Source organism: Lampetra planeri, chromosome 11 (assembly GCF_965212315.1).
Source record: "Lampetra planeri chromosome 11, kcLamPlan1.2.h2, whole genome shotgun sequence".
In the NCBI taxonomy this organism is placed as follows: domain Eukaryota; kingdom Metazoa; phylum Chordata; class Hyperoartia; order Petromyzontiformes; family Petromyzontidae; genus Lampetra; species Lampetra planeri.
Window position 1 is genome coordinate 14,874,823 of NC_136117.1, and position 25,440 is coordinate 14,900,262.

Sequence of the window (25,440 nt, forward strand, 5' to 3'; positions counted from 1 at the left end):
GACCTAGGGGAGGCCCGAGACCGGTTCTGATAATCGACGCTGGTGTGGGTCGTGAGCGGGAATCGAACTCGGGACACCGATGTGCGTAGCGCAGTGCGCTATCGATCCCCACACACGCGCGACAATAATCAACAAATATGGCAATCGTCATCAGCTACATGTTCGATTCACTGCTGGATCAACAATCCGCCCAGCACCAGCACGCACATCAATGGCAACGCCCGACGCTCCATCATCATCATCATAATACTTACTACGTATTACTGCGTTATTACTGCTTCACGATTGCTGTAGAAATAAATCGTCACGTTCCTTCACGTGACAATTTTATTAATTTACTGTGTCGTTCGGAGGGGGCGGGGGGGTTACGACACATTTTATTTACGATATCTGACCCAAACAAAAATTATGAATCAATCAGTTATTCCCGCTCCATGTACTGAGAGAAGAGAGGCCACGCGCATTTCGACGCGACGAAAAGATTGATTAAGTCACGGACTGCTGGAAACCGATGTCACGTGACCCATCCAGCGGTGGATCGATCATGGCTATGATGATGATGGAATCAATCGATATATTGCCCTCTCCAAAACCGATTCGCTGTGTTCAGCACTGCCACAGAGACAGTGGGGGTCAGGAAGGAGCGGGGGATAAACGCGATGTCGTCTGGATGGGGGGTCGGCAAGGCTGGACAGAGCGAGTGGCTGGGTGGGTGAGGGGTGAGGGGAGCTGAGTGGACCCCCCCCCCGCCCGCTGCCCCCCCCCCACAGGCCCCCCTCAGTCTGTGCCTCCATCATCCCCCCCGCGCTCAAGGGCGTCCGGTCCACGCGTTGAGGTCAACGGCGCGACCCCTTCCGTACACCCCCCCACGATCGTGTGCATTCCCCCCATGCCCCCCATGCCCCCCTCCTCCTCCATGGGCCGTGTGCTCCCTGCTGGCCCCTCCCCTCCCGCTGGCGCGATGCCCGCGCGTGAGTGGAGGGGCGCGCGCGCGCGCGTCCCGTGGTGATGAGCGGCGCTCTCATCGCTATAACGACGCGAGGGCGAGGGGGGGAAGAGGGGAGGGAGGGGGAAGCAGGGGGCATGTCAAGGAAGGAGGACGAGAAGGAGCTGATGGAACAGGACGATGGTGGTGGTGATGATGATGAGAAGCGAATGGAGGAGGAGGAAGGAGCGTGATGATGGTGACAGTGATGAAGAGCGAATAGAAGTCTCCTCCTATTATATCGGGAAGATGCAAGGGGAGGGAGGAGAACGAAAATCGGACAGGCAATGGAGGGGGAAGCAGGAGGAGGAAGAGAGAGACAGAGAAGCATTGAGGAAGCAAGCAGAGGATGAGGGTGCAGGTGATGATGATGATGATGATGAGGAATCGTGACGACGAGGCGAGAGGGCGAGTGTGGGGGGAGGAGAGCGATGGAGGCCGGGCGCGCCTCCGACACGCTCCCGTGCCGCGCAGCGCGCGCGCGCCGCCCGCATGCGAATTGCGGGCGCAGCCACACGGCACATTCGCCTCGGCGCTCTCCTTTGTCTCGCGCGAAACAAACCGAACACACGGCACCCCGCGTCCATTACACAACAACAACAACAAATCGTCAACATCAACAACAGCAGCAGCAGAGTCTAACATCGCAGCGCAGGGAAGATGATACACACGGGGCCTTCCGACACATCCCTGCTCCCCCCTCCCCTCGCAGGGAGCCATCCTCCTCCCTCCGCCCCCTCGCGATGCGCGCCGCGCGAGACGCGATGGAGGTGCTGGAGACGATGGTTGTGGTTGATGGTGGTTTTTAGTAATGGTGGTGATGGTGGTTGTAGTGGTGGTGATGATGGTGGTGGTGATGGTGGTTGTAGTGATGGTGGTTGTGGTGGTGGTGATGATGGTGGTGGTGATGGTGGTTGTAGTGATGGTGGTGATGGTGGTTGTAGTGATGGTGGTGGTGATGATGGTGGTGGTGATGGTGGTGATGGTGGTGATGATGGTGGTGGTGATGGTAGTGATGGTAGTGATGGTGGTGATGGTAGTGATGGTGGTGGTGATGTTGGTGATGGTGGTGGTGATAGTGATGATGATGGTGGTGATAGTTGTGGTGGTGATGGTGGTGATGGTGGTGGTGATGGTGGTGGTGATAGCGGTGATGGTTGTGGTGGTGATGGTGGTGATGGTGGTGGTGGTGATGGTGTGGTGGTGGTAGTGATGGTGATGATGGTGGTGGTGGTGATGGTGGTGGTGATGGTGTGGTGGTGGTGGTGATGGTGGTGGTGGTAGTGATGGTGGTGGTAGTGATGGTGGTGGTGATGGTGGTAATGATGGTGATGATGGTGGTGGTGGTGATGATGGTGGTGGTGATGGTGGCGATGGTGGCGGTAGTGATGGTGGTGGTGATGGTGGTGATGGTGGTGGTGGTGATGGTGGTGGTAGTGATGGTGGTGATGGTGGTGATGGTGGTGGTAGTGATGGTGATGATGGTGGTGGTGATGGTAGTGATGGTGGTGATGGTGGTGGTGATGGTGGTGGTGATGGTGGTGGTGATGGTGGTGGTGGTGATGGTGGTGGTGATGGTGGTTATACTTCACTCCGGCACGCCGCGCCGGTTGGAGCCGCCGCACTGCGCCGAACCGGGCGCCCGAGGTGCGTGTGGGGGGGGGTGTGGGGGGCAGCAGAGGAGATGGGGGCAGTCGAGCACTCGTTGATGTAGCTGCCCGGCCTATTCCTATCGCTACCCCCTAACACCAACACCATGCCGACCGCTAGCCCCTAACACCAACTCTTTTCCTAACCCGAACATCATCAACACTTTCCCTTCCACCAACACTATGCATAACCCTTCCCATATCCACAGCGCTTACGCTTCCCTAACAACAGCGCTAACCGTATCCCCTGGCCCTATTGCAAACCCCTGTCCGCTGAGCTTGCCCTAGCGAATCCGAGCCACCCGGCCGAGCTGCACGAGCCATCATCCCGGCTCGCATCAGCAGCAGCAGCACCGTTGTGTTGTATCATCATAAGCTACAGCAACACAATCATCACTTGCATCATCATCACTAGCATTATCATCATCACCGCCATTGTATTATTGTAGTATCATTATTCGCAAGAGCAGCGGAAGCAGTGAAAAGCATCTTCAGCATCAGAAACATCAGCAGCAGCAGCACCACCACCATTGCATTGTATCATCATCTGCAGCAGCAGCGGCGACGGTAACAGCATCATCATCATCAGCAGCAGCAGCATCGTTATCATCATCACGATCAGCATCATCATCACGATCAGCATCATCATCAGCAGCAACATCATCATCATCACACGTACCCACCCGGGACCGCACACCGCGTACGCCCAGCCTCCTCGACGACCCCCACCCATCCCACCGCGTACCCTCCACTCTCTGCCTCCCCGGGGCCTCGACCCCCCCCTCCCGATCGCCCCCCCCCCTCTCCACCGCCTCCTTGCTCGCTGCTTCACCGGTCCGGTGGCGCTGCTGCGCGGTGGAGCGTCTCGTGCGCGACCCCCTCGATGCGGACCCCCCCCCCCCCGGTCTCTGTCGTCTACGCCGTGCGGAACGGGCGGGCCGAGCGGGCGGCCGAGCGGCTGATGGAGCGGCCGAGCGGCTGATGGAGCGAGCGAGCGGCTGATGGAGCGAGCGAGCGAGCGGCTCCTCCTTACCCGCACCGGGCGCTCCGTGGCCGCGCCGTCGTGCTGGATTCATGGTCCGGCCAGCTCGCCTGACGTCACGGGCCAGCCAGTGTCGCGTCACATTGAGCAATCCGCTTGCCTTGTGTGTGTGAGTGTGTGAGAGTGTGTGTGAGTGAGTGTGTGAATGTGTGTGAGAGAGAGAGGTCTCATTGGTCGGGATGAAATAATGAATCAATGGAGAGATATTATAGGCTCGTTGGATTTTTATTCTACTCGTGACCGTGTTGTAAATTAAAATCATAATGACGACGGGTGATGATGTTGATGGATGTAATTTTGAACGCCTTCTGTTGTATTCTAGAGTCGTGTATAACGCATTGAGAGATAATCTGGAGATCTTACACCGTAATTGAAAAAGCGAAACATCCGAGCTAATGATTACTCTGGGTTGTTTATTTATTTATTGTAATTATATAATATTGCGTTATAGTGGGGTCCCCCATACCTTCAAAGTGCGGGGTCGGGGAGGGGGGCTATACGCATCTGGCAGTTCACTAGCATTCATTCTAACGAGCCTGACTCCTGCTGATGAGACACTGCGTGTCGAAACCGAATAAATGCTGCTGAAATGATGCCCTCCTTGACAAAAGACAGTTGAGTCGATGGGAATGTGTAACATATATTTTCAAAATCTGGAAAAACAGATATGGAGAGGATCCGTATTGCTTATACGAATATTATTTTAAGAAATAAGTTTTGCTGGCTGGCTGGCAGGACGTCACGTCTAGAAGAAGGGAGAGACGGACAGTAGGTCGCGTCGAAAAGTCGTGTGGGCTGCTCGTCTGTTTTAAAACAAATTATAACGCATTCGTAAATAACACCTTGGTCTTAAAAGGGGGGGGGGGGGATATAGGAGGCGACGTTTCGGGCAATGGCTCTTCTTCATTGATTGGCGGCGAGACCCTGCCTGCTAGTCGTCGTCTCGACCACCGCATCATCATCATCAGCGGAAGAGTGCGCAAAGAGGGATTGGAGCGGTGCGTGCTGGGACATTCCCAGCTCGGCGGCGGTTGTGGACACGCTGCACGTGGCCGTCTGCAATCCAGCGCTGCGGAGGCAGCAGCGAGGGTTTGTGGGTCGCACACAAGAGGTGTGGGGAAATTCCCTTCCCCGAGGGTGGGCGTCGAGGAGGTCCCCATACCCCGGCTCGCCGGGAGAAAGAAGTAAAGCAAGTGAACTAATCGCCATCTGCCTCCATCTGAATGGGGATAGAGAGCGTTGCCATCTCGAGCAACATGTGCGTTTTCTCCGGGTGCTCCGGTTTCCTCCCCACGTGGTATTTTTTTTTAATAATAATAAACACTCATCATTAATTGGCTGAAAATATTTTACGGATAGAAACCAAACGTGGCAGAAGCAGGACCCTCCTGAAAAAGAGCCCTACGACTCAGCGTGGCGCTCGTGCATACACGAGTACATTACAGAGAGACAAGATGAGGAACACATGGACAATATGTATTTAGTGGGAGCTGGCTGGCATTCTATCGTACGAGTTGCCACGATCTTACTCGTGAGCAGCTAAAAGCCACTCGTGGCATAACGTGGTTGGCATTGACTCTGGTGGAACCAATGACTTTGGGCCCCATGTCCAGCTCCCCTCCCCCGCACCCTTCCCCCTCCCCCGCACCCATCCCTCTCCCCCGCACCATCCCCTCTTCGTAGCCCGGCGCCTGGGCCCCTCCCGCCGATAGGACCCGGTGCAGTTGCATTGCCTGCACACTTAACAAAATAAAATTGTCAAAGTCGCTGGGGCCTTAAAAGGCACCGTATATAATAGGCGACGTTTTGGGCAATGAGCCTTCTTCATTCCTTGTGCGCCACTGTCAACGCAGCCTCACCAAATAATTTGGTTCATTCCAAGCGGAATAGTTTCCTTTGCCGTTCCTTGCTCAGCGTAACCATATTGGGTCTGGAGCGTGTCCTGTGCCAGCAGCAGCAGCACTGCATAGCGCCAACACGAGAATGCGTGTTGCTGAACCTTGTACAGCAAGCAATACGATAATACACAGAGCGTAACGGCAATAAAAAGCGTCATTATATAGAGCCAGTTGTAAATCCACCGCTGGATGACGGCATCCCCATGGCCCGTTGGTCATTTGGCGTTGTTTAACCATACTTCACCACACTCGTCAGTGCGGGTTGGTGATGGGGACCTCAAGGATCGCGGCCGATATTGTCCGTGGCCCGCAATCGAACTCAGGTGGCCGGGTTCATAGTGAAGTGCGCTAACCACTGCGCCACCATTCCACCCCCTGTGTGTACAAGGTCTACTTAAAACATATTTCAAACGGGCTCACGAATCTACTTGCTACACTGCTATCTGTTGGCCACCTCGCAACTCAGCAGGGCTTGGGAGTCTCACAAATCTCTCCGTGATCCACCAACCCTTATCTTAAAAGCGCAGGCTCACAGGTGGGGCTGTATGGATGAACGGCTCCGGTGGCTTCTACCGGAGCAAGAGCCCGTGGCATTAGAGGTAAGCTGTTCAGGATTAAAAAACCCCTTTCAGTATAGGGCCCTGCTACATTGGGACGTTTGGCCAGTCCCGCTAACGAGAGTCTCTGGCTCTGTGTGCGAGAAACCCCGGAGACAAGCCCAGCGCCGCGCCGCTCCCCCCGGGGGGAGGCTCTCGGCACCGCCTCCCCCTGGCCACGCCGCGCAGCCCCCAACGCCGACAGCGCCTGGGCAAGAAGCCCCTGCGTGGTTGGTCACCCATCCAAGCAGCCCTCTCATGGCTCGCACCCGCTTAGCTTCAGAGATCTGGCGAGAGCGGGCACGCATCCCATGCGATTGTGTCATAGCCAATTGCTCCTCTTCCAACGTTGAATGATATACCCTGTGACGGTGTCATAAGTTGAGGCAAGGGTTGGTGGATCAAGAAGAGATTTGCGAAATGTGATTTTGCTGTGTGTGTGAAATGCCATCGTCACCATCAGCCATGGTCAATCCACTGCTGGATGAAGGCCTCCTCAAGCAGCCGCCACCCGTCACGATCCTGCTCATGTAATATCCTGCCCGGCACTTGCACATCAATGGATTAAATAGCTCCATCTCATCAGCTCATGCCCTCTCGCATGCATGACATTCCAAATTCAAGAAGACGGTCAAGGTTCAAATCAACCGCCTGTGCCCGGTGGCCAGGAGATGGCAGCACAGCAATACTCTGCAATGTTTATTTATTCAGCATCCACATTTATTTGAGAACTGATCATTATTGTGTTTAGTTTGTTGTCCTTTCCACCGCACCTCCGATTAGCACGGTTGGCTACGCACTGTGAGAAAGTTCAACATACGTGCATTCAACAGCATCTCAATACGAAAGGGAGTTAAAAGTATTTACATGTTTAGGTAGGGCGCTATGCATCACGCTTCATAAAATAACTATTTAAACTATTGCATTTTACCAGGTAAGGCCCACTGAGCTAGATAGCTCTTTTTCAGAAGCGACCTGGCCACAAATGATAGCTCAACAAAGTGGTTTATCATGTGGACATGTACAGCAGCCAAACACTCTAAATAAACACCGGTGGACCCGGAGAAAAGTCCACGCGACCACGGGGTGAACACGCAAACTCCAAATATAGCAGGCGTCAGGGTCGGGATCGAACCCACGGCCTCTTGCATACCAGGCGAGGTAGTTAACATCTCCTAGCCACCGTGGCGAGAAAGGGGCCGTCACAGGCAGGGAGACGAGGGAGGTTTCGAGGCTGGACTTGAATCGGGACAGGGAGCCGACAGCACGGATGACTGCGGTAAGAAATCCCAGACTATACGGGGGGCAGTAGCAGAAAGGAAGGAGCGACTTTCCGCGCAGGGAACCTCCAGTTTGTGGATCAAAAACCCTCCCCAGCCATCCGTGATCTCGACTCCCCACCACTAACTATTCAAGTCCATGCTCAATATTTTACTCTTCAAGATCTCCACAGCGACGCTGATCAAACATGTTTAAATCAAACTCATATATGTTTCTAATTAGTCTAAGTTAATATCATGTACAGTGTTTTAAATCGCTCTATTTTGAGCCACCCATTGGTGAAGTGTCCTGCACGGTGTCCATGCCGCAGAAAATCAACACAATCACTGGGCAAGGGAACCCAACACAGAGGAGCAACTCTCATTGGTCCGCGCGTAACGAATCTTTCGCCGGGGCGCGTTCCGATTGGTCCGCGGTAACGAGGCGTCACCAATCGCGGCGCGCGCGTGGGTTTTGAAGTCGGCGCCGCCGTCCGGGGCAGGGGGACGCGATTCGTGTTAAAATATAAATAAAATACCGCAAAATGTCAACAAAATAATCACGGTGATAGTAATAACTCACTGCCGGGCGTGAGCATTTATTTATAATTTTAATTGTGTATCACGGTCGTCGTCACCGGCCATGATCTACCCACTGCGAGGTGACGGCCGCCCCAAGCCGCCGCCACTGCCCGCGACGTTTCTCATCCGCCTGGCGCCTTCACCAGGGGCCATCTAATCGCTCCATCTCCCCGGTAAGGCTCCACTCTCTCTCACACGCGTTACATTCCTTGGCTAATAACTCGCTGCTGTGCTTCTGTTGTTGTTGTCGTCTATACTGGCGTTTATCGCCGCTGTCATTGACGGTCACAGGGCGTCTCGTGTTGACAACGAGGTGAGGCACCAGCACGAGCAGGTTCGCAATCGTCTCGCGAACTTAATTATCAAACTCTTTAATTGCAAAGTTGTGGGGAACGTGCGTCCGAGGGGGCGATCGCCTCTGAGGTGGAGCCATGGAATTATTTACACGCGCTGTAGGAGCAGTGGCAGCCGGGCAGTGTGAGGGGTGGCGAGGGCCGTCATCCAGCAGCGGATATATCATAGCCGATGATTTGGCATCGCCACCACCACCACCACCATCGCCTCCACCACCACCACCATCGCCACCACCACCACCATCGCCACCACCGCCGCCACCATCGCCGCCACCACCGCCACCACCATCGCCACCACCACTGCCGCCACCATCGCCGCCACCGCCGCCACCACCGCCGCCACCACCGCCACCACCACCATCGCCGCCACCATCGCCGCCACCATCGCCGCCACCACCGCCACCACCATCGCCACCACCACCGCCACCACCATCGCCACCACCACTATCGCCACCACCGCCACCACCACCATTGCCACCACCACTGCCACCACCATCGCCGCCACCACCACCACAATCGCCACCACCACCACCATCGTCATTGGAGCCGGGCAAGGCCGTGGAGCTGCGGCGCTGTCGCGATTCGGATCAGGCGATAAACGCGGCCGTTTTCGCGGTTTAACGTTCACATCGTGAACGTTGTTTACCTGCCTAAGCTGCGATAACAAATAATAGTGTTATTACTGCGGTGTTGTGTTGTACACAGTATTGTTGGCATTGATCTTGTTGAGCTCATTGTCTTGTTGGCAGCACTGTGGTGGTGCCACGGTGGTGGCGGCGGCGGCGTTGGCAGCCCTCATGCTCTTCACGAGTTGTTGTCAACACAACACACCACACCGCTCACCCCGGGCGCCATGCCCTTAGGGGATGCTGCTGCTGCTGCAAAGAATGGAGACGCAAAGCGCTTCGGCCAGGTGACGTGGCCCGAGTCGCACTCGTGGGATCCGGACAGAGACGCATACCTGTCAACCCGTAACTGTCAAGCCATACCTGTCAACCCGTACCTGTCAACCCATACCTGTCAACCCATACGGCTGTACCCGTATTCTTGTACAGTTAAATGGAGTAAAACATCGATTGTGTCTATTTGTTTGTGTTTCTCCCTTGTGATGGGACTTTGTAGGATGAACGTTGAGATGTGTAAGGGCACGGGGTGACTAATAAGATCTGAATTGGTCTGTAATGAGGTAGAGACGGGGGTTGACAGGTGTGGAGACGAGCAGTTGAGCAGGAGCTAATAGTAATAATGGTGCCAATTATTTTTCCAGGAAATCTTCACCAAGTCTTAAGATTATTTTTCAGGAGGGTTTCCAATTGGGATGTTTGTGTTTGGCTTCGTATGGGAGGGGAAACATAAAACACACCACGCATACAAGGAAGGACGTTCGGAGCTCCGCACAGATGGATTCACAAAGCCCAAGCCTACAATACTTAATAATCCCAGGCAGTCACTCATCCAAGTACCAACCACTGCTTAGCTTTCGAGCTATGATGAGATGAGGCATATACTGAGTGATTTTTTTCGTAGACCTCACCCATCTCATTTCGGCACACCTGTCCCTCTTCAAGTTACTGCGGTGTGATGAACTAAACATTACTCTGTGCCGTCTGCTCCATTGGGAACATTAAATATCTCCTGACGTCGTTCTGATGAGCGGGCCGTTGTGTGCCGGCGTCGGTGTCCATATTTGCCATGTTCGAAAATTACACCGCAAATAACTCAAATAGGATTATACGTAGCAATCATTGCCCTCTTTGGATGGACTCATGCCCCAAGTCATTCTTCCAAATGAGGCTTATCCTGGTCTCTTGAGTTTATCACCTGGTTATGCAAAAGTAACTTATTAAGTCCAGGCTCAAGACTTGACTTTTTCTCCCTGTCTCTATAAAATAAATGCGCCCTTTGTTTTTCTGTGCAGCGTCGAGATGCGGTGCCATTTAGACTCTGCTGTATACATTCACATAGTAATTATTTGACCCTTCATCCAACCCGAGGGGTGTGCGTATGGACGTATGTTGAGCTTTCGCAAAGTAGGTAGCCAATCGTGTTAATTGGCGGTGCCGCGTGTGCAGATGGAGTACACGGCCGTGGAGTACCAGGCGATCCAGTCGGCGCTGCGCAAGCGCCTGGGCACCGACTACATCAGCCAGCGCCAGGGCCCCGGCGGACAGAAGGTGGGGAAGTCCCTTGAGGCGTGTGGCCTCCTCCCGGCTGGCTCACCTCCCACTCTGGGCTACATGTGCTCTTGCCCAGTGTCTGTGTTTGCACCTGTGTTTATCTGATTGTGAGGGTTGTAGGCATATTTGTGTTCTTTGGATATTATCGTTCTGCTGAAATGCTGAGCTGTGGGTGAGTGTGATTGTTGGGTCCCCCACGTGAACTTGTCTTTGGTCCAACCTCGTGCACTTTCCCTGGCCCCTGTGTTGTCTCAGCTTAACTATGTCGAGGGCCACAAGGTGGTCAACCTCGCCAACGCGATGTTCGGCTTCAACGGCTGGTCCCACTCCGTGTCGCAGCAAAACATCGGTGAGCCCCACGGCGTTCGGCCACCGACTGCACGGGGAAGCGCCGCTTGGCTAATCTAATGGTTAAAGTTTCGTTATTTCCACCTGCCACACTGCAGGGCCCATAGATTGTTTTACTGCAGGCGGTCCAAAGGATTGATACGCACACGTGATTCACACACGCAATGTGGGGCTGCAGCAATGGCACACCGCATGACAGTGTTGAATCGGTGTGTGGCAATGCAGTGAGCTGAGTTAATCAATATCCTCTCCCTCTCAGATTTTGTAGATTTTGTCGACGGAAAATACTATGTGGGCGTCAGCTCTTTTGTCAAGGTGGAGTTAAAGGTAAGATGTATTTACTGAAGCTTATTTCTTATGACACCGATGGCAACAGTGTTTGTGTGTAATGGTCGTGAGGGACTGCCTGAGGATTGTTCAGTGGTGGCGGGGAGGTTTTGCTCCCAGATCCTCTGTCATCCAACTTCCATTCAGATGTCACAGACATGGTGGTCAGTTGGTTGGCGGTCAAGGATACAAGGTTGAAGGCTACGGGGTCAAAGATTATCGTCTGGATGGTCGATAGGTTGGAGATCACATATGATGATCACTGAATTGGAGGTCGTTGGATTTGTGGCCATGGCAATAATGGTCATTGGTTTGGATGTCTTGGAAAAATGTGTCACCAAGTTGGTGGTCACAGACAGCGGTCACTAGTTTGGAGGTCAGCAAAAATTGTCATGCTATTGAAGGTTTGAATGTCACAGACAATGTTCACCAAACACGTAGGCTTTCGCGACCAATATTATTCATAATAAAGGTTTTTGGGTTAGATCGCATAAGTATAAATGTGTAAAAACCCTCCACCACCCGAAAAGGCCAATCAGTAAGGGATTTGTCATGTGAACAAAACGCCAAATAGTTACTTCAGCCCACCAGTGTGTTGAAGAGTGAATCCATAACATTTACAATTTGAGTACGACGTTTCGCTGGTAATTACATCCAGCATCATCGGGCGATTCGCCAGAATATTCTGGCAAATCGCCCGAAACGTCGTACTCAGATTGTAAATTTTGGGGATTCACTCAACACACCGGTGGGCTGAAGTAGTAACTATTTGGCGTTTTGTTTACGTGACAAATCCCTTACTGATTGGCCGTGTCGGGTGGTGGAGGGTTTTGTCACATTTATACTTACGCGATCTAACTCAAAAACCTTTACTATGAATTTTCACCGAGTTGGAGGTCACAGACGTGATGATTGCTGGTGTCACGCTGGATTCTGCCGATCGTTCTCTTTCCCACGTGATGCCTCTGCCGGCGCCGTAGGACGGCGCCTACCACGAGGATGTTGGCTACGGGGTGAGCGAGGGGCAGCGTTCCAAGGCGCTGTCGTTGGAGAAGGCGCGCAAGGAATCTGTGACGGACGGACTCAAGAGGTCGCTCAGGTGCGGCTCTCTCTATTAACCTGATCTCGGTGGACACGGGGACAGCCGGGACGTTGGGGTCGGGGCTCAATTCATAATGGTGGCTTTGGTTTACTTTTGGTTCGTGTAGGGTTCGCACCGAGGTTACAATTGAGCAGAGGTGTCTATTTTAAAACTTTCCAGAAAAAGTTTAAAGTGTTCATTCAGTAGCTCTGTCCGTCTGTCTGATAACTCGCAACGATCATCCTATATGAACGCAACATACGTTTAAAGTTATGTTGCCAATAGGGACTTGTCCTATAGAAAACCCAGGGTTAGGTCTGTAGCGGTATCAAGCACTAACACACCCCGTCTGCTGGGTGGATGCACGAGTGTGGCCGCCTTGACAATGGGAATTTTAGCCATGCAGGGATCCGACTTCAGCTTCTGTTCTGCCACGCAGGCCGGCTCCAGACGGCCCTCACGCTGCCTCTGTTCCCTCTCTCCTCCAGGTCCTTTGGTAACTGCTTGGGTAACTGCATCCAGGACAAGGATTACCTGAAATGCATCAACAGGCTGCCCAAGCCCGTAAGTGATAAATACAACCTTTATAACCAATTAAGTAAATACAGTGTGGATTTGTGCAGCATTTACGTGTGGCCGAATCTGAAGACGCCGTACAGAAAGCCCTTGGCATATATATTTTGTAAAGAGAAGCAGCCAGGCATAACCAGAGGGGAGCGGAAGGTCTTGAGCCTGATGATAAACTGGTAGGGAGCCGACAGCACAGGTGGCACCCCTCCCCTCATTAATAATCATGAGCGGGTGACGTCACTCCACGTGCCGCACCCCTCCCCAATAACCATGAGGGGGTGACGTCACTCCACAAGGGGCAACCACCCCCCTCATTAATAATCATGACCGGATGACGTGAGGCACCCCCCCCCCTCATTAATCATGAGCGGGTGACGTCACTCCACATGGGGGGGGAGGCACCTCCCCCCCCTCCTCAGCGTCAACTTACAACCCTCACTATAAGGGCAGAACCTTCGCGTCACGTGATCTCCGTAACGCTATTGAGACATCGAAGTAAAAAGGACGTCATGATGAACAAGGGATTATAACCTTTAAATGGAATAAGTATCACCACGGCCTTACAAATTGCACACGAATGGATGCAATGAATATGAAGTTGCGGTCTGCTTTTCGCTTTATTGTTTCAGATTTACTGCAATACACCCGTCCTTGGATGGGTTATAGGCTAGGGAGCCGACAGCACAGGTGGGGCGAAGGAAGTTCCAGGAAACTAGCCTATTAATGAGGGGGAAGGGGTGCGGCATGTCGAGTGACGTCATGCGCGTTACACACAAACAGACATTTTTGGCTCATTGTATTCGTAATGGGGACAGAAAAGGAGAATGAGCGAGGGCAATGAGAATGACGTAGTTATTTAAAATAAACGATTAAAAACACTGAAACCATGAAAAATCACAAGACAAGTCTGGAGCATATAATCCAACTCTATGGTTATTACTGCACTCGCCCTCTAACAGTTGCTCGTCATACAAAACCACCATCACTGCATGGTCAAGTGCCCTACTGTGACTGCCTGGCGTGTCTGCAGTCACAAGTTGCCATATCTTTAATCGCTGTTTAGTTATTGAGATTCGGGCGTGCGATTATTTTTTTCAAATAACATTTTCAAGGATGCACCATGTGGGGCATGGTACATCTGCTCAGATTGTTTTGAGGACACGTGGCACTGCTTTTATTTTGTATGGCAGCCAGCGCCGGCGTACGGCCCCGCCGATATCAAGAACCCCAACCAGGAGGCGCAACTGGAGCTGGCGCGCGTCTCCGGCATCAACCAGTCGTGGCGCCGGCAAGCGGCCCGGCACATGGCTGCAGCGCAAGCTGCCGCCGCCGCTGGCGACCCCGGACCTGCCGAGAAGACGGCAACGACGGCAGAGGAGGGGTCGGTGTCGACGGAGGAGGAGCAAGGAGAGGTCCCGCCGGGAGGGCCGCAGCCCACTGCCCCGTGCAGGAAGTCGGTGCCCGAGCTGCTGAGCGAGGACAATCCCGACCAGGGGTGCGTGAATCCTCGCCGGTGCCGTATTCACCTTGTGCCACACAGGGACAGCTGCCACTTGGGGGGTGGGGATCCCCTTGGCTAGACGGCAGCATGGAAATCGGAATGGTTGATATGAGATTCGATGAATGGCTTCGCAATTGAATCCTTCCTTGCGCGTGAACCGACTGCAGCGAGTGGCTGGAGTTAGCGTGCGTGTGTGTGTATGCGCGCATGCGTCTGCGGACTCCTCAGGGCTCCTGGAAACCCCACGAGCACGCACGACATTCGCTTGCTGCGTAAACAACTCCAGCAGCAGCAGCAACAGCGCTTTCGGCAGAGCATGGCGAGCAAAGACCAGCGCGGAGAATCGGGAGAGGCGGCCGCGACAGGCAATCAAACCCCGTTGCCCTCACCCCAACACTGGCGCCCACACGCGCTGCCCACGCCGTGCGGGCTGTGCAATACGTGCAGCATGGGTATCGCATGGCATGTGCACAGTGCCCCGGTTTCTTTGTGCCCCCCAAAACGAATTCTCTCTGTCTTTCTCCATGTCTCTACGTCAGCCTCTTGTGTTTTTTCTGTCTCTTGTTTCTAGGGTTCCTCTTCCCCCATCTGCACAGGCGCTCCATTTAACATTGAGATAGCCCTGCTCACACACTACACGCACCATCTCCACACACTACATACACGCTGCTGCCCCCCATGCAATACCCACACACCCTACCCATAATCGCTCATACTACCCACTGAAATGGTTGCTTTTGCTCCGATTTTTCTTTGTTTTGCTTTTTGTCATTTTGGTGACCCAGGTCATGCTCGCAAATGAGACTCGATCCTGATCTCTTTTGAGTTCTCGCCTGGTTACACAAAATCAACTTGACTTGAACCCATACATTTAAACCGATAAAGGTTATACTTGAACTCTATCCACACACCCACCAACCATGCACACAGTCCACCCTCTAACAACAACACCACTACACCTTTAGACGAGCACTTAACATCCACCTTGCCATCACTGTTAGCCTGGCGCCCTGACTCTGTATCCCATGTCGGGTCACCCTACAGATAGCGGGAAGGTACCCACGGGAGCTGATGGCGGCAGCAGCAGCAGCGTGGTGAAAAAAGCAGAGAACATCACATCTGGTGAGTTCACACGCGCCTTTGAGCTCCCCACACTCATCACCGTACACCGTTTCTCCATTTCATTACCTGCATGTTTTAAAACATGCCACTGATAAGCACTTTACGATTCTGAGTTTCAGATTTGTAAAACATTTTTTTTCATTTTTTTGCTTCAATTCCATGTGGACAATTTCCATTGGGAACCCACAGAGATCAATGTAAGATGACTCCGTGTTTTTTAATCCTCTCTGTAAAATGAAATCTTCGAATGACTGCTGAGGTTCTTTCCATCGCCGCTCATCCTCGTTAGTTGCACTGCATCTTCTCCCGACAGTGCTGGTTGTATGTTGCAGTCGTTGACGACTGTGCTGAGACCATGAACTCGCTACACGTGAGTTTGGTTTAATCATGGGCGGCTGAGACCCGGCTTCATTTGGAGCATCTCAGCGGTATTGACTGATTGTTCTAATGTGGTCAATATCAGCCAACCAATCAGCTTGCTGAAGTTCAGATTATGCTGTGAAATTAAGCGGTAGTGTAATGCCGGCAACGTGGTAACGAGCACGGATCAATTGTCACGTCCGAACAGTCGACCGAGAGCTGATGGAGCTGCTTCAGGGAGACATGTGCGGGTACGAGGAGCCGACCGACACAGTGGGGCCGAACGCCTGCCCCTTGCCCATCTCGCCCAGCCACCACGCTATGGTGACACGCAGCTGCACGCCAAAGAGGCCCGACCGCCGCCGCCCCGACGGACCGCCGCAGCAGAACGCGAACAATGGGTGCACGGCCGACGGCAGCCCCAGACACAGGCCAGGTGAGGGTGGAGGGTGGAGGGTGACGCCGCGGGGTCTCGTGCGTTGACGAGCGCCCATGCGCAACCCCGCCTGCCTCGTGCTCAGCCGCCATCCCTTTGTGTTTCCGTACAGACGTGGGGGCGTCTGGCCGCACGAGGCACGTGGCCAAGAGGCCGCGCGTGGAGCCTCTGTGAGCGAGGGCGGTGAGGCCGGGGCAGGCCGGAGCAGGCCAGAAGGGCAGGATGCGCCCGCGACGCTGGGAAGTGGCGCTCACGTGGACCAGCATCAGCAACCACAAAAGTTTTAATAATGAACTCTCAATCTCTGTAGATAAATTATCCGGTTGGTGGATTAACCGTGCTTGATAATAAAAAATACAATTTTTAGCTGCGCGTTGGTTTATTAGTTGCTGCTCACTTAACAAGAGCTCGTGACTTGATGCCCATGTGATCGCAAAAAGACCCTGATATGAGTTTAAACCGATAGACATCGTTGGGCAGGGTGTTCTTTCCATAGTGTATAGCTTTTATAGTATAAGACATTGCTTTCACAATGTGTCAATAAAGTTTTCATTTAAACACAGGTATATTGTGATTAATGCCTTTAATTCCGAGCGAGGTAAAATGTGGTGGGTTGCTTTGAGAAGTGGTCACATCACAGTGATTAGCGCTCTGCGCGATGAACCTGGCAACCCGAGTTTGTTTCCTGGCCACGGCTAACGTCAATGGCGAATGAGATTAATTGATCCGGTCCAATATTTCCCCCTGAATCGTGCTTGGATGGCCGACAGCAGAGGGTATTGCTGGGAATATCCATTGTTGTACTGTATTTATATGCATCCACGTGTTATGTTTCTCACGGTCGCCAATCCGATTCGTGTGCGGTGTGGTCAAACAACCCTCCATGATCGACACATCGTGGGGAGGGGCCTTCATCCAGTAGCGGATTGACAAAGGTCATCAAATAATACCACACGCCTTGGCTCTTGACCTTGCCCCCGACCTTAATCTGCGTGTTTGTGATCGTTTGGCTGTTGAGCGGTGTTTGCGATGAGTCATGTCGCGAAGTGTCATGTTTAAGTGCAGTGTCGATCTCCGTTATTGTAATCCACTCTTAGTCACAAAGGCACGGGTGCTCGTGTGTCATCTGAGCTTTTTACCACGCGATGTGTTCATTGATCAAACGTGACGTGCATATTCTCTCTCTCCGAGGCTATGTGCGAGCTGACGAAGGGGCGCGATCGACCGGCAACCTGTGAATTGACCTGTGACCCAGCCGCTATCCGCACACCCCCTGCAGCCAAGCAGACTTCCTGTGTCCCGTCGCTTGGCTTCTGCCTCCACCGTGCGGTGCCTCCCACCAGAGGTAGAAGGAGAAACTTCCCAAGGGAGGAGAGGGGGTTGGGCAGTCCCAATATTTCATGTTTTTAAAATAGAACCCTACATAAACAGTAAAAGTCAACCCCGAGACATTTCCCGTGAGAGACAGCCGAGACTGGTAAATATCAATAAGACACCAATTTTCGGGGTCTCGAGAGGGGCCCCATTGGCTCCCCCCCTTCCTTAGATCCACAACTGCCTCCAACACACCCCCATAGCCAGGCCCTGGTGCCTTCGGGAAGATTACTCGCTTTTGTTTTACATAAATATCCTGAACAGCTCGGTATCCTTTTTCCATCGTTTTCCTCCTATAGCAAAAAAAATAACCATGTAATTGCTGTTAGCCAAATATCCCACTGTAGTAGGACCATTCTAAAAATGTCTTTAAATGTGGTGTGGCTCTCCTGGGAAATAATAATTATATTAAAATCATTCACAAGTGTAGTTTTAATAGGAACCAGGGTCCCAATTGTGTTTGCATAGCTGTGATTATTTTCAGTACATATTTTTGTTATAATTTAGATTGTCTCTGTAAACCCAAGATGTGGCTCTGCACTTGTTAGTCGTGGCTGGGAATCGAGCTCCCGTCGCTCGGTTCACAGTGCAGGCCGTTCACCACTGCACCACCGCTGCCCCCACCGTGTTTCGTACATTCAAAGGCGAGGCTGAGTGCACACAAGATACATTTATTTTTAGTAGTTAATATAATACAAAATAAAGCACATCTGATGGCAGCTCACAGATGGATTGCACATCCTTCGGGTAACATTTGTCCTGTAAGAAGGAACGACAATTCACGGCCGTGCGTAAAGCTGACAACCAGTCGCCGGCCGCAGCCATGGACCAAGTAGTGAACTGCAAAGGCATTGCTCAATTTTCAAAGTACAGTAGTGCAAAGGCAGGTATGACTTGGACTGCATTCAATTGCTGGACTAGCAACGAGGTCACTAGGAAAGCAGCAGCTTGGGTATTCCCAGCTGGTGCTGCCGCTTGCTGGACACGTCTACTGCCCAGCAGCCGTCGCCTCATTCGATTCGCAGGCCCGATACTTGGAGCTGTAGCTGCCGACCGTACCCGAGTACCACCGGTTGGACGGGGGTTAAGGCTTGGCGAGCATGCACAACGCGGTGCACTTGCGGTCACTCGCACTGCCCGCCGTCGTCTGCCGGTTCCGGTGTCGTGAGCGCCACGTCACCCTCGCCCAGCACCTGCAGCGTGGCCCTGAGCAGCGTCACGAAGTCGGCGAGGAGCCGCGAGTCCGGCGGCCCCTGTTTGACGGCGACGTCGAGGGTCGCCCGTTCCGCTTGCGCCATCTTGGCCAGGAACAGCGTCCCGTCGGCGTCGTGCGCAAACACGAACGCCTTCCAGGGCGCCGGTCCGGCGCCGCTCACCGCCATCACTTGCACTCCCACGGCCCTCAGCCCGGCCTCCACAGCCACCGAGTCCACCCGGCTGCCCGTTGCACCAGCATCCTTGCTCTCGGGAAGCCGGCCGTTCACGGCGACGCCGCCGGTGTCCGCGGCATCGGGCGGTTGCGCCGTCGGCGCCGAGCTCGCGCCCCAGACAACCGTGAAGGTCTGCGCCGTCTCCCACTTGAGCCACAGAGCCTCAAACTGCGCTGGGCTGAGGGGCGAGGCCACCAGCGAGAGGGGCGTAGCCCCGGTCGGGCCCTCGAGGGACAGCCCCGAGAGGTCTGGCGAGGGGAACAGCGCGACGCGGCGTTAATTCTCAATCGACGTGTGTGAAGCAGCGGCGGCGGCTAACACGGCGAGTGCTTGGCGGGTCGAGCGCTGAACCTGGGTGGGTGCGCGGCCGTGTCTCGGAGGTGTCCTCGTCCTCCAGACGAATGAGCAGGGCGGCGGTGGGTGGGGGCGTAAGCAGCGGCGCCAGCGTGTTGAAGCGGGGCAGCACGGCGTGCAGGGGCAGCGAGGGCGGCTCCTGCGGCAGGGCGCAGGCCGCCCCCCCGTCGTCCCCGCTGGCGCCACCGGGCCCGAGTACGACGTGGCGCGTCCACTCGGGCCCCGCCTGCAGCAGCCGGTAGTAGATCAGTGCTCGGTCTCGCACCGCCATATTCGTGTCCTCCTCTTAGAAGCCAGCGGAGTGGGGAGGAGGAGGAGAGGTCACGGGAGACAGTTAAATTTCAGCCGTGTCTGTCCGGGTCATCGACCCAGAATATATTCCGCAACCAACACACCACATCCAGTATACTTATTGGTTTGTCTGTGGCTACTAAACACGTGCCACCTACTCCAGTCCACCATCAACCCGAAAAAATAGATTTGTATGAATACATGCAAAGGTGTGCCGTTATGTGTGGTGATTGTAGCATTTCATGGCTGTACTTCTAGAGCACAGCGAGTGTATCGGCATAGGAGCACGTGCACGTGCAGATATGATAACGAGTGCGAGTGTAGCAGTGTGCGCGTACTTGTGCAGCGGTGCTAGCATGCGTAATTATAGGAGGCTGAGTGTACTCGTACATAGGGAGGGGCGTAGCAGTGTGCAAGTGTCCGTGTGCTAACGAGCGTGCGCGTGCCCTACCAATGCAGTGCTGCAGCAGTCGGCCCAGCATGTCCTGGCACTCGGCGGGACGTGACAAGAAGAGGCGCACCGTGGCAACGAGCATCTCCATCCTCACCAAGGCAACCGTCTCCACGGACAAGCCATCGATGTACTCCTCGAGAATGTAGGGGGCCTCGGGGACCTCACTGCCCAGCTGCCCCAGTAGCCAGACGAGTGCCCGCTTGCCCTGCGGCACACGGACACACGCAAACCTCAGTCCCGACAACCGCAAAGTGGAAATCTGGTAGTGCGGGCTGGGATGCCGCGGGAGTGGAGAGGAGGGTGAGGGAGGCCTCACCTCTGAGTCCGTCACGATCTCCTCGCAGCCCGGTAGCACGCGGCACACGGACGGCGCACACGACGGCCAGTGCCACACCAGCTCCCGCAGGGCTTGGAGCACCGCTGGGTGGACATAACCACACGTCCAACAACGCGTTTGGCGATTTAATTCTGACTTAGTGATATCAGGCCAGTCCCTGAAGCGAGTTCAAACTCTGGTTGTGTGGCTCGTGCAAACGGTGGCAAAGTGCACTTGGCATGGGCCCTGGTGTGAGAAATGAAATTGGGCCCCTGTTGGATTTGCTCCCCCCCCCTCTGTAGCCCACGCCTGGGCTTCTCTGGCCCATGGGCCCCGGTGCAGTTATACCACATGCACACTACTGCAAGACCACGCGGGGATCTGTGTGTGTGTGGGTGCATGCCCCAATTACCGGATGTGATGTGCTCCTGGCTTAGACCGACCAGAGCAATGAGGATCTTGAGGCATTGCTCGCTGTACGTCCTCCCAATCTGCCCTGCACGCACACAGGCAAGGCTCTGTGAGTGTGCGAGCGTAGCACGCCACGTGAACGCCGCCGCCACCAGCTTCACGAGCGAGCGCGGCCGCAACGTCTCGGCGCCCACGCCACGTGCCTATGGCGAGGATGGTGGCCTGCGCCAGGTGGGCGCACACGTCCGTGCAGTAGCCCCGGAGCTCCTCCAGGATCTCGGCCACGGTGTGGTCGTTGGCGAGGTGGCTCAGCAGCTCCACCTTCACGTGCTTCACGTAGGCTGGGTCCTCGTGCCGGCAGAAGAACCTTTTGTAGTGGCCGCTGAACATGCCCGGGTTGCACCTGCCACGTGACAACGAGTTTTGTTACTACGCGGGGCAGGAGGAGGCGTCTGCATTAGGGTATGGGTGAGAGCTGGACTTTAAGCAGCTGGAAAAGGAGCTTTTGGTTGTTTAAAATACAAGCACGTGCAGAGGATGCTCTGAGTTTAATAGTACAGGATAAGCGACTTGGAAGCTCAGAGTAGAACATGGCAGGAAATTGTTTTAGATATTAACCTGTAAGAGGAGGATGTTGTGATGAGTGGAACACGTGTGTTGGGTTGAAGAGGACCGGTTACGAAGACAGGCATTGTGTAACAAAAAGCAGGTCGGCGACGAAGGGGAAGACCTAAAGTGGTGATGGCGACTGTAAAAGCAGCTCTTGGAGGATATGCCAGCCGTAAACAAGTGGAATCGAGTAAACAAGCCAGATGGTGATTATCAGACTGCAAGAGCAGACCTTGGAGGTCAGGCATCAAATATCCAACAACTGTGGGATCTGGCAGAATAAAGCAAACAATGGCAAGGTGTGATCTTCAACTCTTGATCTGGGTTGGATCACGCAGGCAGGTCCCCGAATGGGGCATAATGGCCGGCATCGCCCTTCCGTTCTGTGCGGTGGGGGGTGACCACCGGTGTCGCGCGCGGTCCGCTCACCCGAGCAGCTCACGCACGTGACACAGCGCCGCGTATCGCATCTCGATGCTCTGGGCCCCGCACGCCGCCAACAGAGGCGCCCCGACTCTGGCGAGGACGTCGCGCTTCACCGCCTCGCCCAGGCCGCCGGTGTACGCGATGAACAGCTTCCCCGCGGCCAGTGACACGCCCGGCGAGCGGGCCGGCTCCAGCAGGCCATCCAGCCGGTTGAGCACTTCCAAGGTCTCGCCCTCCGATCTGGGCTGGTAGCGCAGGAGAAAGGAGAGCACCGCCGCCTGGCCCCACTCGTCGCACTCCGGCAGCCTGGAACACAACAGCGTCGCATTGCTGAACAATCCAGCGAGTGGCTCAGTGGGTGACTTAATATGTGGCGCAGTGAGTGGCCCATTGATTTGGTGGGTGAGTGACTCAGTGATTGGCTGAGTAACTTAGTTATTAAGTGGATGGACCAGTGATTGACTTAGTAGCCAAGTGATTGGTTGATTGAGTGGAATTCCTTTTTTCTTGGGGCCCATCTGGAGTTTTGGGCCCAAGACAAACGTCCCATTGCTGCCCCCAACCCCCGCCCCCTCCACCAACGGCCAATATCTAGATGAAGTGGCGGTTAAGCGTGGAATGTGTTCCGACACCTGTTGACGAGGTGTTGAGCGATGGGCCGATTAATGACGACACCTCCTTCTCGCTGCAGGATCTCCTCCAAGGCGTGCAGGCAGTTCACCATCACCACGGGGTCCTTGTCGCGCAGGAGCCCATACAGCTCGTTCACCAGAGCGGCGTCTGTACACAGTGAGCTGGGTCAAGTCCTGCAGCATGTTCACCGGTGTCGTGGCGGCTATGTCAGCCGGTATTACTTGGTTCACCAGTGTAGTGAGATCTCGATACGCAGCTACGTCAGTCTGCATAGCTTTCTCACCAGTGTTGTGTCTAGTCTACAGCGAGCTATGTTGGCCTGTATTACACATTGGCGAGTGTGGCATCTCAACACAACGATGTCAGCCCATACAGTTGCTTCACCAGCAGCAGGTCCAGTACAACCTGAGACGATTGTTGTATTTATGTTCAATCAGTTTAATGGCGATGTGTTACCTGCAAAGCCTGTGGTGGTTATAAAAAAAGTGTGGTGAGATGTGGTGACATGTAGATATGGTGCAGTGAGGTCTGGTGATGTGTGGGATAACGAGGTGAGGTTCGGCGTGGTCTGGCACTACGTGATCTGGTGATTTATGGTGAGCTGCGGCGGTCTAGTGAGATGGAGCAAGGTGCTGGATCGTGCGGAGAGGTGCATCCCGGTGTGACGAAGTGTGGCGATATCTCGTGACGCGAGGTGTGATGAGCGTGTCGGCCGCACCGATGTCGGGCTGCAGGCGGTGCAGCTTGGCGCAGCCCAGCACGGCGGTGCGGCGCACGTAGGCGGCACGGTCGCGCAGGCCGCTCGCCACTGGGCCCTGCACGTACTCACCCAGGTCCGGCAGCCTGCACCGCCACACACCACACGCGGTGAGCAGGCTCACCGCATGCAGTGAGGAGTCTCACCACCACAGATTTGCTCACCACGGTGGTGAGCGATCACACCCCCCTCACAGGGTAATGTAACACACGACACTAATGGAGCACTAACACAACACGCTGGGCGAGTTGTCACCATGCAGAATTGGTAAGCTATCCCACACCACACGGTGGTCAGGTATCACACCATGGAGGTAAGCTGCCACGTGACATCAGGTGGGCTGTCGCACTACAGATGTAATCACCGACACAGAGGTGAGCTTTAACACCCCACACGAGGAGGTGTGTTACTACAAAGATGTTTTCACCAGTGGTGAGCTATAATATATACTGAGTTGTCATACCACACAGCATGGACAATGGTGGTCACGGTGCTGGGTGCACGATTCGGATGATGCTGATGATTCAGATGAAGCTGGTACCTGATTCAGATTACATTGATGCGTGAGATGCTGATAATTGTGATGACTGATTCACGTGATAATTCGTCAGACGATGAGAGGTGCATTGACCAGGGCAGACGCATCCTGGGTGACGATGCAAGCGATAAAGCGCAGATGATTCCGATGGCGCTAACGATCAGGGTGAATGATTTGCCCGACCATGGAGCGGCCCACCGCACCTGAGGCCACAGAGAGAGCGGAGGGCCATGCCGCGCACCATGGGGCTGGGATCCGCGCAGTCCTTGCGCAGGGAGTTGACGGCCAGCAGGGCCATGTCGGGCTTGCGGGCCGCGTACTCGCACAGGTACTGGTAGGCGAGCTTCTTGTGGGGCAGGTCCGCGGCCGCGCTGGCCCTCAGCACCTCCATGAAGACGGAGGACATGTCCCTGCCGCGGGCCGTCTGGGCCACCACCCGCCTGAGCGCGGCCATGTAGCGCGCGGGGTCGCTCTGCACCGCCGGGTTGCTCAAGGTCCGCTTGAGCTCCAGGGCAACGTCCTCGCCCGGCAGGTGCGGCATGGCGCTCGTGGCCTGGTGAGGAGGAGGAGGAAGAGGGCCTGAGCTCAATCACCCTTGGGGCAGCTCAGGTGAGGCCTTCGCCCTTGTGAGGGGGGCCTTCGCCCTTGCGAGGGGGCCTTCGCGGTCACGAGGATGGCTCGTCTCTCCGCGGTGGTCGTGCACGCCAGGGTAGGTCTTCGGTCACTTCACGGCCGGGCCCTTCATTCACTCTCGAGACAGGCGTCCACTCATTCACTCTCGAGACAGGCGTCCACTCATTCACTCTCGAGACAGGCCCTCACTCATTCACTCTCGAGACAGGCGTCCACTCATTCACTCTCGAGACAGGCCCTCACTCATTCACTCTCGAGACAGGCCTTCACTCATTCACTCTCAGCGGGGCCTTCACTCATTCCCTCTCGAGACAGGCCTTCACTCATTCACTCTCGAGACAGTCCTTCACTCATTCACTCTCGAGACAGGCCTTCACTCATTCACTCTCGAGACAGGCCTTCACTCATTCACTCTCAGCGGGGCTTTCATACACGAGCGGCGGCGTTTTCAATCACTACCAGCAGCATGTCCTTGCTTCACACATCCACACACCGCGCTCACTCGAGTCTACACATTCACTCACTCGAGTCTACACATTCACTCACTCGCTCACTCGAGTCTACACATTCACTCACTCGCTGTATCAAGACGGGCAAGACTCGGCGGCCTCCACTCACCCCCCACTCCCTCCCGGGCCTTCTTCACGCAGTCCCCTCCTGTGGGGCCTCACCACCGACTCCCGGGGCCGACCTTCACTCGGGCCCAGTCTCCCCCGTGCCTGCCCGGGCAGGGCCTTCGCTCCCTCTTTACCCACGAGGCAGCGGCAGCAGCAGCAGCGGTAGCAGCATCATCCCTTCCTCTCGTCTCTCCTCCCCGCCGCCGAGGGCCTTCAGGCCTTCACCCTGGTCCGGGCCTTCCTCCGTGGCGAGGCCGGCGGCTTGGGTCGCGGCACGACAGCGCCGCCTGTGGAGCCGCGGGCGACATCGC

At 54.8% G+C, this 25,440-nt stretch overlaps 2 protein-coding genes across 2 annotated transcripts; one reads left to right on the forward strand and one right to left on the reverse strand.

Moving 5' to 3' along the window:
- Positions 1–7,875: 7,875 nt before the first annotated feature.
- RAD52 (RAD52 DNA repair protein) lies at positions 7,876–16,848 on the forward strand. Its single transcript, XM_078598947.1, has 12 exons — positions 7,876–8,184; positions 9,114–9,277; positions 10,437–10,538; positions 10,797–10,890; positions 11,149–11,216; positions 12,197–12,315; positions 12,786–12,861; positions 14,058–14,362; positions 14,597–14,733; positions 15,413–15,490; positions 16,059–16,286; positions 16,399–16,848. The coding sequence occupies exons 2-12, from the start codon at positions 9,218–9,220 to the stop codon at positions 16,458–16,460; spliced, it is 1,329 nt and encodes a 442-aa protein (XP_078455073.1). The 5' UTR covers positions 7,876–8,184; positions 9,114–9,217; the 3' UTR covers positions 16,461–16,848.
- Positions 16,849–18,311: 1,463 nt separating this feature from the next.
- On the reverse strand, positions 18,312–25,440 carry AP4B1 (adaptor related protein complex 4 subunit beta 1). Its single transcript, XM_078598946.1, has 11 exons — positions 25,131–25,440; positions 24,083–24,432; positions 23,303–23,427; positions 22,584–22,731; positions 21,955–22,257; positions 21,120–21,319; positions 20,918–21,001; positions 20,506–20,609; positions 20,187–20,394; positions 19,442–19,729; positions 18,312–19,338 (listed from the first exon to the last, which is right to left on the reverse strand). The coding sequence occupies exons 2-11, from the start codon at positions 24,418–24,420 to the stop codon at positions 18,785–18,787; spliced, it is 2,352 nt and encodes a 783-aa protein (XP_078455072.1). The 5' UTR covers positions 24,421–24,432; positions 25,131–25,440; the 3' UTR covers positions 18,312–18,784.